At 36.0% G+C, this 13,062-nt stretch overlaps 2 protein-coding genes across 3 annotated transcripts; one reads left to right on the top strand and one right to left on the bottom strand.

Moving 5' to 3' along the window:
* The first annotated feature begins 3,153 nt into the window (after nt 1-3,153).
* Nucleotides 3,154-5,459, top strand: LOC141599645 (monooxygenase 2-like). 2 transcript variants are annotated; one of them, XM_074419733.1, is made up of 5 exons: nt 3,154-3,430; nt 3,605-3,673; nt 3,785-3,950; nt 4,056-4,284; nt 4,380-5,459. In XM_074419733.1, exons 1-5 carry the CDS (start codon nt 3,219-3,221, stop codon nt 4,976-4,978), a joined length of 1,275 nt encoding a protein of 424 aa, XP_074275834.1. In that variant the 5' UTR covers nt 3,154-3,218; the 3' UTR covers nt 4,979-5,459. The 2 variants fall into 2 exon arrangements, with proteins under 2 accessions (XP_074275834.1, XP_074275824.1); XM_074419723.1 differs by having other exon boundaries at nt 3,178-3,430; nt 3,782-3,950.
* A 2,212-nt stretch (nt 5,460-7,671) lies between these two features.
* Nucleotides 7,672-12,713, bottom strand: LOC141599635 (lipid phosphate phosphatase gamma). Its single transcript, XM_074419713.1, has 3 exons — nt 12,090-12,713; nt 11,665-11,922; nt 7,672-7,854 (listed from the first exon to the last, which is right to left on the bottom strand). Exons 1-2 carry the CDS (start codon nt 12,546-12,548, stop codon nt 11,710-11,712), a joined length of 672 nt encoding a protein of 223 aa, XP_074275814.1. The 5' UTR covers nt 12,549-12,713; the 3' UTR covers nt 7,672-7,854; nt 11,665-11,709.
* Between the last annotated feature and the right edge of the window lie 349 nt (nt 12,714-13,062).

Below are 13,062 nucleotides of genomic sequence, written 5' to 3'. Positions count from 1 at the left end.
TTGCTCTTTCCTTATTCTAAATCCCAAGCATCCCTTATTGCTACTAATGTCCAGAGTTGGGTGCCAGATAATTTATCAAAGGAACGGGTGGATGGTGTTGATGGGTGGCCTTCAATGTTTTCTATTATCGTTTGGTAGTTGTGGAGGTGGCATAATTGTAGAATCTTCAATAGGCCAAAGGACATCCCAGGGCACACTTACTCTTTCCTGATGTAGCGTGTTTGGGAGGCTCGTAATGTGAAATAAGTTATAGACGTGTGTATTAAAGCTCAGGAACACGAAAAGCAGGAAATATTTATGAGGTGGATAGCACCATCAGCAGGTTGGGTGGCGATTAATATCGACGGAGCATCGAAGGGCAACTCGGGATCATCGGGTCTAGGTGGAATTTTTAGAGATTCAGCTGGTCAGATTATAAAAGCTTTTGCAGAAAAATTCGGGCTTGCTTGTAACACCCCACGGTAATTGAAGAGGTCCGGTTATAGGCTTAAATAACTAGTGCTTAAAGAGATTGAAAGTACTACTCATATCAACAAAGTGCACTTTCTTTTATGGTCATCCATGCGAAAGAGCTCCAAAGTTAAGCGTGCTTGGCTGAGAGTAGTCTTAGGATGGGTGACCTCCTGGGAAGGTTCCTGGGATGCGCATGAGTGAGGACAAAATGCGCGATAAAGGACACGTGTTGATCTGTGGGTCATGTACACAGCCTGGTGACCTATCATTAGTAACCGCTCGCGACCCGGTTTGGGTCGGGTGTTACAAGTGGTATCAGAGCAACCCTGCGACCGTGTGGTGATGGGAGGCAGTTGTTATACGCTCATGGAGGCGGTGGTTATACGCTCCATTATGATCACACACCTAGCGGGAGAGGATTCTAGGTTAGCGGTTATGCTCTCAGGCGCAATAAGGACGTTGCGTTCTTCAAGTGGGAGTGATTGTAACCCCCCATGGTAATTGAAGAGGTCCAGTTATAGGCTTAAATAACTAGTGCTTAAAGGGATTGAAAGTACTACTCATATCAACAAAGTGCACTTTCTTTTATGGTCATTCATGCGAAAGAATTCCAAAGTTAAGCGTGCTTGGTTGGGAGTAGTCTTAGGATGGGTGACCTCCTGGGAAGATTCCTGGGATGCGCATGAGTGAGGACAAAATGCGTGATAAAGGACCCGTGTTGATCTGTGGGTCATGTACACAGCCTGGTGACCTATCATTAGTAACCGCTCGCGACCCGATTTGGGTCGGGTGTTACATTGCTATTGTTACTAGGGCGGAAATCATGGCCCTGCGTAAGGGCTTAATGATGGCTTTAGATCTTGGTTTAACCCATCTCATTATCCAAACCGACTCCAAGACGGTTAGAATATATATGATACAAATTTGTCAATCTTTTATACGGATAATCCGAATGCGTGCGCGGACTAGCTCGTGCACCAAGGAGTGTTTCAAGGGTAGCAATTGGTGGAGTATGATTATGATACGGTCCCTGGTCCGTTGTTCAGGCTGCTCGAGAATGATGTTAGAGACGTATCTTCACCCCCGAGTAGGCGCATTCTACTCGTTTTAGTTTTGTGTTTAAACAGTTCTTTAGTTTTGTTTGTTTTTCTTTCGTTTGGTTTCCTTGTTTCGTTTTGTTCTGTTTTTTTGGGTTTTCCCCTGGTTCTCCTCACTAAAGAAAAAAAAAACCAAGCATGGAGAACGCAACTACGTATATTGGCATCAATTAAATATGGAAAATATCTTCAATCACCTAATATTAAATCAATCACTAATATGATATTAAAAATGTCAGCTAACCACAACCTACTGTACGTATATTGCCATCAATCAAATAGAGAAAATATCTTTAATCGTCTGGTTCACTAATATCCACTATGTCATGTCTCCTACGGAAATGCTTCCTTAAAATGATTTTTTCCGCCTAGCTCTTATATGCTATTAATTTGACTGGATCTTGACGTGGATTTATTATAGGCCTATTTCATTTTCTAGAACCTAACATGTGTTTCTACAATCAACCAAAACCCGGAGTTTGGTTATTGATAACAAACAAATATGGGAAAAATCACCTAATATTAAATTGATCACTGATATCTTCATTTCTAAAAATATCATCTAACAACCACCTATTGTACGTATATCATCAATCAAATAAGAAAAATATCTTCAATCACCTAATATTACCAAAAATATCAGAATAATTCGCAAATATACTGTGAGAAGACCATCTCCACAAAATCTTAGGTGATGGTTGCGGGCCTCCGGTTCAATAAAGATCATATACTCTAACACGCCATTTCTTTGACACTGATAAATTGAAGTTTTGTTTTACGTTAATATTTACGGGAAATATAAATTTTCGTAGATTTAGTTTAGGAAATTCTATACTAATTGGAATTTTATATTCAACCAAACAACATTTCTGCTATTAATAATGTGCGAATTGATATGAACATAAATTTTATACTCTTTTAATCATACAAGTTCTAAGAGTGATGTATTTTTTTTTTGAGGAAATCTAAGAGTGATGTATTACGAAGTATTATTCTCTAGTTATGGAGTTTATTTTCATTTTTCTAGTTACTCACAAATTAAAGCCAAAAAGCAATATTATCAATATTGTATACGAAATATCATTTTAACTCTTTTTATTGCTCAATTTTTTTAATTTGTCCTTTTAACTCTCTTTTAGTGAACTCATTAGAGTTATCTCGTACCTTGAGTTTGTTACAAGTTTCGAAGTCCCTCAAATATATTATCAAAAATTTAGCAAGTTGAAGTATAAGTTGGGGAATACTTCTAGGGGTTCATGTGCACAAGAGATGAAAGACCTAAAAAAATTGAGTAGTCTTTTTAAGACGTATATTTGTTATCTCACTTGCATGGATAAACCAAACATCTATAGGCATTTTATTTTTGTTTTATTTGACATACTTGACCCATTTTAAATTTAAAATGAATAGTTCCGTCATAAACACGAATTTGTGATGAAAATGTAGAATGAATTGACTCAAAAAGAGAATAATGGACAAGACATTAATCATGTGATCCTTAATTAAACCGACATGTAACTTAATATGCCTAATTAAACTGATGAAAGTTTTTGGTCCCAAATGTTTTTAGTATATAATAGAATCAAGACATAGTTAACATTATAACTTAGTTGATTGCATTGAAAAACGGTGGATACAACTAAAAATTTACAAAAAAAAAAAAAAAAAATGGAAGAAATAGTGATAGTAGGAGGAGGAATAGGGGGACTAGCAACGGCACTCGCCCTACATAGAATGGGATTGAAGAGTTTGGTGTTGGAAACCTCGGATAGTCTGAGATGCTCTGGCTTTGCTCTGGCCATGTGGAACAATGCTTGGATTGCTTTGGATGCTCTTGGTGTTGCTGATTCTCTCCGTCAACAACATACCCAAATTCTCGAGTCAGTACTTTCCTTATAATATAGTTGTGGAGTGTCGGTTAGACCTTTTATAAGTTGTCAGCTAAAGTAGCTGGTAAAGTTATGAGTCGTGATGCTCATGACTAAGGTTTAAACTTGCATCATTTGTAAGTATATATTTGAGATTTATTGTTAACATGAGTTTCATAATTGTAGGATGGTTTGGCTCTCTACAAACTCGGGGCGCCAAATTTCGAGGACTGCACTTAACAGTAAAAGAAGAAAGTATGTTCATCTATTTTTCTTCTTGTTTCAGAATTTTAACACTCAATTTTCCGTCTTATTGTGAGAACCCAATTATACGTATAAATAATGTAATTATTTTTATGAAAGTAGTGGTACCAATGAAGCGCGCTTTGTGGAGAGGAAAGCCATTGTAGAAGCCATTGCAAAAGAGCTTCCCAAAGATTATATAATGTTTTCGACAAAGGTCGATTATATTGAAAATATGGGCTATTTTAAAATCTTGCATCTTACCAATGGCTCTATCCTTACAACCAAGGTATTAACTAACATTAATGTTCAATCAACAACATCTATCTCATCTCATCTCTGTAATTTAATTTAATTTATCTGGTGTTATATAAACTTATTTTTGTGGATATAGGTGTTAATTGGTGCAGATGGAGTAAATTCAGTGGTAGCGAGATCATTAAGACTTAAAAAGCCTCATTTTGATGGAAGGTGGTCTATAAGGGGATTTGTACATTTTACCGGAATTCATAAGCTTGAGCCTGTATTTCTCCAATGCATAGGCAATGGTGTTCGATTCGGAATTGTTCCTTGTGGTGACACAAGTGTATACTGGTTTTATATATGGCCATCATCTGATCAAGGTTTGTTTATTTATTTCACATATATAAGCTTGTCTTTATTTGACATATATAAGCTTGTCTTGATTCGGAATTGTTCCTTGTGGTTTATTTGGCAGAGAAAGGACTGAAAGGCAATCAAGCGATGATGAAGCAGTTCGTGCTAAGTAATCTCAAACGCATTCCTCCAAAGATACTCGAAATCATAGACAAAACTAAAGATGAGGATGTCTTGTTTGCGCCATTAAGCTTAAGACCGCCATGGGAACTCTTTCGGGGAAATATAAGCAAAGACAATGTTTGTGTTGTTGGTGATGCTTTTCATCCAATGACACCCGACCTTGGTCAAGGAGGGTGCTCCACCTTGGAAGATGCGATCATCCTCGCTAAACACATCGGTCGAGCAATGTTACAAGGTCGTATCCAAACAAATAAGTCGCAATTATTACAAGACGAGTATGTACATGTACTAATCAAGGATGCATTAACCAAATATTCACAAGAGAGAAAATGGAGAGTTATCGGATTAACATCTACCGCTTTTATTGTTGGAAATATACAACAAAGTTGCGGAAAATTGATGAGCTTATTAAGAGAACAGCATGTTTTGTCATCCTTTTTAGCCAAGGTTATGGTTAACAAAGGTGATTACGATTGTGGGAAGCTTATGTTAGGGAATAAGGACGAGAACTTCAATATTGACGATCACAGTCACTAATCCGGAATAATAACGGATCTCGTATCGGTCAGGATCGGAATACGGGTCAAAAAAATACTTTATAACGTCTTTTATTTTATCATTTTTCAGCTAAAAAACATATTTTTAAAAATTAAATCATATTATTAAAAATTTATGAAGATAAATTTATTTTATTATTTAATGATATAAAAAGTTATATAAAATTTAATTTTAATTTAATTTTCTATATAAAATACAAAATAATTATTTTTTATTTTTATTCCAAATAAAATATAAAAATTTAATAATATTCTTGATTTATCGTTGACCCGTCGGTCGGGTCAGATTGGGTTTCGACCCTAAAATAACAGGTCATTTCGGGTCGTGAGTCAATATATAAGGGTCTTTGACCTTGAAAATTCAGGTCAGGTCGGTTTTACGAATCGGGTCAAGCTTTGACTAGTCCACTCCTAGGCATAAGTGTCTACAATTTATTTTTCATATTTTCCTTTGTTAAAAAAAAAAAAAAAAAAAAAAAAAAAAAAAAAAAAAAAACAAACATTTGTGGGAACAAAAAAATGATGTGTATAGTAGTCTAGATAAAGAAATGATGTATATGTTGTATATTGTGTGATGTGATTGAAATATGTATAAGATGCTTGTAATATATTCTCTCTTTATAATACGGAGTTTTCCCTTATCTATAATCTTGTCTTATCACAAGATCATAACAATACTCTCAAATACATATTAATTAGGTTAAACCTCCTTAGTGGTTGTACTTACCACTATATATCCGTAATCTTACGCAATCTCAATTCGATTATTAGTTCAAGACCAACATGTTTAACTATTTTATTCTTGTACTCCGTCCGAGACTCAACAAAATTGTTTACACTTTTAATTAAATGTAAACAATAGAATTGAAGGAGGCCCTAGAGAATCAACCTAATTTTCTTACCTAATAAAAAAATAAAAAAAAATTGAAGGAGGTCTTGTTTTGAGTTTGTTGTGAGCTTAGATAAGAGTATAAGACTATTGGAGTATATTCTAAAACAAAAAAAAAAAACAAAAAAAAAAAAAAGAATGTTAGCCCATTGCAGTCATCTTATAAAGTAGCCTAACACAACTACACAAGAGTATTACTATCCCTCAAGTTCAAAATACTCTTCACTATTTTCTTTTTCGTCTATTTACAATACCTACCTTATTTCCTTTTTTGGTAAAGTTTTAAGCTAATACGGAGTATTAATCATTTCACTTCACAACAATACCTCAATACCCATATTTCATGTTTATTTTAATCACTCCATCTCATAACAATATCCCACAATATCTTCCCTCTCTCCAATTACCCCACCTCACAACAATACTTTATGTTTATTTAAATCAAACCCTTAAATCTTGTGACACCCAAGAATATGGAAGATTATCAGGACTAGGAGGGAGTATATGTGATTGTCTCGCATTGGAAGTCTTGGGCAGGCCGGGCCAATTGTGACCCGTGAGTCAGGTCGGAACGGGATGACCTTTTCATTTGGCCAGCTCGACGTATAGCCATTATAGTCCTCAGAACTCACACTTCATGCTTAAAGACACCCACAAACGCATGACCAGCTATCATGTACGATTTCATGGTTAAAGAATCGCATTAAGCGCATATCACAACAATCTAATAGACCTTAATGTACCAAAAAAAAAAAAAACAATCTAATAGACCTTTGCACCAAAAAAAAAAAAAAATCTAATAGACCTCGACTATACGGCGTTAGATGCAAGTCCCCTTCAGTCGCCTAACATTGGCTTGCCTCCAGAGTGATAAAATTCGACTAGTAATTATAGGTTGAGTATCATCTCGTAGCCTCAATTTGAGCTGCGCCTACTATAACCATCTACATTAGGCATTTTTCACCCATGAGCACTTAGATCAACTGGCAAGGGGTTGTTCTAGCTTAACCAGAGATCTCGTGTTCGAGCCCTGGGAACGCAACAGTGTTAAAACTCATGAGGGAGAGCTTTACCGCCCTAGTGGTCCTACCCGGCTCGAATCCGGATTAAACCGGATGGTTTACACCAAAACAAAACATTAGGCGCCTTTTAGAATAAACTTGTTAATCCTAAGAAAAGTTCTCTGAAACCAGAAACTCCATAAAACTCAAATTCACAACCGTAAAATATCAAAATGATCCCTCATTGCAAAATACCATTTTACTCTAAACTTACAGTTAAATGGTACTCCGTATCTCTTATTGGTTACTACTCATAATCTAGCTGTGATACCATTAAGTCATTAACCTTATCGGAAACGACTTAGAGATCATAACTATGAAGCTCTGAATGTTAATCTTAATGTGCAATTGAAGTACATGGCTCAAGCAGCAGAATCTTTTATGATGGACCCGACTACGTCCAGTTTAAAAGAAAAACGCCATTGCAGTCTCACAACCCAAGACCAGGAAAATCAAACCTACTAAAAATTCAATTTGGATCCTCCCTGTTACTCCCCCTCTCCATTACCTCTCAAGGGTCTAAATATTATCCCGAAATGATCTAACGGTTCTTAACATTAAATAATGGATGGTAATGTGTAGGAGAAATAATATATAAAAATGATCTATTAGAAGTAATGAACCCATCCATTACTTTCGAGGTAATGGAGAGGATCTAACTCCTAAAAATCCATTGAAAGAAATATAACAATAAGTAAAGTGATTAGTAGCCAAACAGGGTAAAGAAGTAAAGGCCAAATAGTCCTTTTGTTCTATTATATCTACAAGGTTTTTTTACCGTCATGATAAATGTTAAGTAACCATGATACACTAGGTCACCATGCTATACTGTTACCTTTGGTGGTGCTCTCACAACTCGAGTCAACCACGAAAACAAAGCTTGACAAATATCCATGATGCAAAATGCTGCAAACAAAAACTCCAATTAAAGATTTGAAAAGAATTAGGGTTAAAAACAACCGCACCTTTGAAATCAAATTGTAAATAATAAGTTGATTTCAGAGATGACCTTAAGTCTAGAGTAGTTATGTTAAAATAGTTTAAATCAAGAGTATTTAGCAAGAACAGGGTTGATACAAGTCATACAACAACAACATTACCCCAGTGCCTCGAAAGCTCCCGCAAATTGCGGGGAGGGGGGTCGGATGTACGCAGTCTTACTCTTGTATTAGCAAAACAAAGAGAATGTTTCCGAATCACCCAAGATGAAAATTGCATCAAAAACTACATCCAATGACTGGTACTTCACAAAAGAAAGAAGAACAACCACTTTGGGGAGCCATTTTGCTTTGTTCCATCAGAATCCGGAACCAAAGAGTAAGGAGTCTCTGGCTCAATAAAGTTCAGAAGGAAAACACGAACAGGGTTGATAGGAAGTGTTATAATAGTTTAAGTTAAGAGTAGTTATGTTGTTCCTTACATACTTTAACAAAGGTTTCTACTGCTAAGATTGATTAATAAAGTAGAATGGTAAAAAGATTTCGTTAATACACACAGGAGTTTCTAAAGCATGCTAAATCACACCACACTCCAAAGTCCCAAACTCACAAAACTTTCACAACATACGCCATAATTGAACCTTACAGGACAGTTGAGAGTTGACACACATTTAAACTCGGAAAGATATCAACCTATCACAGCATATTAGCAGTTAACCTAAATAGCACCACCAGAAGGGAATCAAGTTATAAGTATTTCGCATGTTAGTGGTATCCCAAATGCATTTTACGTGATGGAACAACTTATGGCACGACGAGCGAGATCAAGCCACAACGACCAATTTGAAATCAAGGCTGAAACCGCGATTGATCCTCCAATAGCAGGCCAAAACTGTCCTATTACTTGTGTCACTTGCTTTATCAAATTATTTATCTTGGGCTGGGTCAATTTAGAAATTTGCAAGTGTTAAACTAGTTTAAAAATTATATACTCGTATAATTTTACATGATTAGTTATGTTGTTCCTGATTGATTCGGTTATTAGGTAAAGGCTGCTAATTCAACCATGTTTACCACCCAGGCACCCACAAAGTGGAAGCCTGTTTTGGAACACTCGTAATAGTTTGAGCATTCATGATACGCAATTATTTTCTTTTATTTAAACACGGACATGGAGTATTCAGCGTTTAATTTGTGTATCACTTGTTGAGTATTCTAGCCACAACTTCAAGCTAAATTGTTCTTTGGCTAACGAAAAAGCAGAGTTTAATTTGAGTTTGAAATTTTCGGAATTCTATGCACAATTTTAACCTCTTATGCATGGATAAAATTTTGTTCTTCATCATCCTATGTGATATTTGAGTTGAAGAATTAAATAAAATTAGACACTATTAAGTTAAACGTTTAGATTATAATTGTCAGGCTATACTGGAACAAAGATATAACACAAGTCGCAATAATAACGATTAGTTAAGCTGGGTTCAACTCACACCCCAGTACCCCACACACATCTCCATCTCTCTAAAGCGAGAACATACACTAATTGAGGGGTCGTTCTCAAATTCAGGAGTTCAGGTAGTACAGTTCTAATACTACTACTTATTATGTTACCGGGACTTGCATCATATCTCTCTTCGAAAGTAGCTTAGCAAATCCAAACATTCAACTTAATACCCCACAATTGTGTTTATCACTTCAACTAACTAAACACATGAATGAAGAAATACACGTGTATCCGTGCAACCGTGCATAAAAAAAAATGAAGCATTTCTACCTTTGTGATAAAAATAATGCACTTTTAACTTGAGCTTTGATATATTTATCTACACCAAACATGAGTAATATCCAAATTAAAAAATTATGATAATGCTATAACACAAGCAAATAATCAAACTCGTTCTCATTGATTTCTTCCACTATTCCTTATTGGTGAATTTCTTTAATTTCTACCATTTTTTAATTTCTACCACGTTTTCTTTTTGGTCGATCAGTTCACTCTGGTGCCAATGATGTCCTTACTTTTCCCCTCAATACTATTGTATTGTTTACTATTTTTCTCAAGTGTAAAACGTGTTCAATGTGGAAGAAATCATTGAAATAAAGCAATTACATAGCATCAATGCCTACAGCATAAATTACTAAAGTTAGTGCCTTAGTGCATAAGAGAGAAGACAAAGAGTGGAGAACCTTAGAACACTACAGGCGTCATTGAACGAGATTTAATACTGATGGATTATCATGGATATACAAGATTTTCTTGGCCTTTAATGTGAATAGTGATGTATGTACTTATTTCTTTCTTAACACTTCTACCAACATTTTAAATTATTGCATGTAGAAGATGTAAAGAAGTGCCAGTGTTTGCATTAATTAATACTAGTAACTTGTAACCTACCTATCGTGACAACTACAAACCATAAATCAAATCATTTAGGAGATATGATTCACTAGAGCCATCAGCCATGTAAACCCACCACAGTGCAGCATAAATATAAAGCTCGTTGACACTTTCAAAGTTCAAACCACCTCAATAAACCACAAACCATTACTTCAAAAACTTTGGGTGCACTAATATCAGCCCCTTTGACAATCCACCCTCATCTCAAACGGTCACACCAGCCTCACCTCGTTCCCCCTCGTGCTTCTTTGTTAAGCCACCCAACGCACCACCATTCGGAAAACCTGGAGCGTGGTGGGGAGAGACAAAGGACTGAGTCAATTTGATAATTCCTAATTTGATTTAGATGACAGTACAATACGATTTCTAGATGAAAATACCTATCCAAATCCATACCAACCATCATTAAACAATCCCTTATACCTATGAGAACGTGCACTACCATGGATTCAGCCTGTTAATGACCTTCAAATTTGATAGCCACATCGAGTAATTATCCCCAAAAAGACCAAGAATCCGCAAGCCACGGCATTCCATTTTTATAGCCCGTAATGAAAATCCCAAAAGCATCATAAGTCATAACCCAAGCATCACTTATAAATAGACAATCCTAACAATAGCCAAAGATGAAAGGTGTTTTGCGATACTAGCAAACACTGCCTAAGCTCCAAAGCGAAAGATCAACCTCTCAACACACAAAATTCATAACATGTGAACGTCCACCAATACCATAAATCCGACATCAGTCACCAGTTCATTCTTATAAAGATAATAAATCAGACCATAAAAAAAGAATGCATATGATTTAGGTAACTATCCTTGGAAAGATTATAAAAGAAATCCGGAATTCGGTTTTCAAAATCGTTTTAATCTTTATTCTCGATTTAAATTCTAAGTTTTTATAAAAGAAATCTGAACATCGATTTTAAAACCTATAAGGCTAGCTTGGCTTTTGTATTATGTTTCACCCCCCTTTTGTTTTTCAGTTTTCCTTTTCTATATTTTCGCATTTTGAGGTGTGCGACCACCCATGGACGGTTCTAAAGGATGATTCATGTCAGCCGACCCCAAACCATTTTGGGATTAAGGCTCTAATGTTGTTGTTGTTGTTGTTGTTGTTGTTGTTGTATCCTTGCAAATATTATACTAGCAATGGCTTGCAATAACTTACTATCCTAGCATTGGCATCGTTTATCATTTGGCAAGTCTAATACAAGCAATAGCATACAACGAAAGATAATACTAGCAATCGCATCATTAATCAAACAGCAATTTCAAATCATACCTTCTAATACAAACATAAACTCATACTGCAATCAATGATCAAGCATTCTAAACAGTAATACCAACAGAAATCAAAATAATGTATCAGTAACTAACCTTATACGAGTATAAATTATCGGTAGCTGAGAAAAAAGAAACAAATCAGCTACTCTTATCAACAGCATTTTTGCGAGCAGCTCTTGCATTATCATACTCAAACTTCAACACATTCGGAATATGAGACGTATCCTTAATATAATACTTCCTCCCTATATAACTATCCTCAATCATCGGGAAAAACCTAACCAACACGCGATTACCAAACCAATACCACGCGCCACCTAGCACTGTCCCCAATATAGCCCCAGCAAACACCTGTCACAATTAAACAACACCACCTTACATTATAAACAAATACAAATTCTCATTTTCAACTCCCTCTATTCAACTGGATTCACTATATTTCAGTTATTTAAAATATACGAGGGGTATTTTAAAAAATATAGTGAATCCAATTGAATCACAGCACGAAGAATAAATACCTGAACAACGGAGTGATATCCGAGATAAACCCGAGAATACATGGTAAGAAAGGCGAGGGCCCAGGTAAGGGCCTCAACGAGCCAGCTATTCTCGCGGCCACCAAAAAAGCCGGCTTTGCGATAACTAAGGAGAGTAAAATAGGTGGCGAAGAAGAACATGTATTGGGAATGAGACGAAGGCCAGCCATGAGAGTCGCAGGCTTCGAGAGCGGCGCAGGTAGCGGGACGAGATTGCGAGACGGTGGTTTTAATGAATTCGTTGATGAGTTGAGAGACGGCGAGACCGAGAGCGAAGCAGATGCCTTGTAATTCACGACGGAAGAAGAAATGTGCGAAGAAACCGCCGAAGGTGATGAAGACTGGGATTAAGGAGATCCAAGCTAGGAAATGACCGATTTGATCACCTTTTGTGTAGCGGACGTGGGTTAGGGTTACGGCTTTTAGGGGTATTGTTGTCATTTTGAGGTGGTAGATGGGGTGGTGAATGGTGATGGATAGTTTTTAAGGAGGAGGTGGGGGAATTGAGGTGTTGACCGCGGTGTGAAGTGCACGTAATCTGTGTTTTGTGATTTGTGATTTGTTGAAACGTGGTATGGGAAATTGGGAATCTGGGGATTCAGCTCTCCATGTTGGAATTGGATAAACGTATTTAGCCTGAATTTGATCCGTATTTGAATTGAGGATATGAATTTAACAAGAAATTTGAATTGACCGAATTATTCAAGTCAATCGGAAAGTTTATTATCTATACTATATAATTAAAAGGCTACCTTAACATATTTAATTTTATTCCACATCATCTTCACACATTTAATTTTATTACACATAGGATTTGTACATTCATTAATTTCTATCATTTTTATCTATGGAATAAAAATTTAATCTACACAATATAATATAGTTAAAGACTAACTAAAGCATTGACATTCTTATAATTAATTTTAATTATTATTTGATTATATAAAGACCATAA

Source organism: Silene latifolia, chromosome 1, assembly GCF_048544455.1.
Source record: "Silene latifolia isolate original U9 population chromosome 1, ASM4854445v1, whole genome shotgun sequence".
Lineage (NCBI taxonomy): Eukaryota > Viridiplantae > Streptophyta > Magnoliopsida > Caryophyllales > Caryophyllaceae > Silene > Silene latifolia.
The sequence above is the reverse complement of the archived record's forward strand: the minus strand, read 5'-3'. Positions and strand labels throughout refer to the sequence as shown.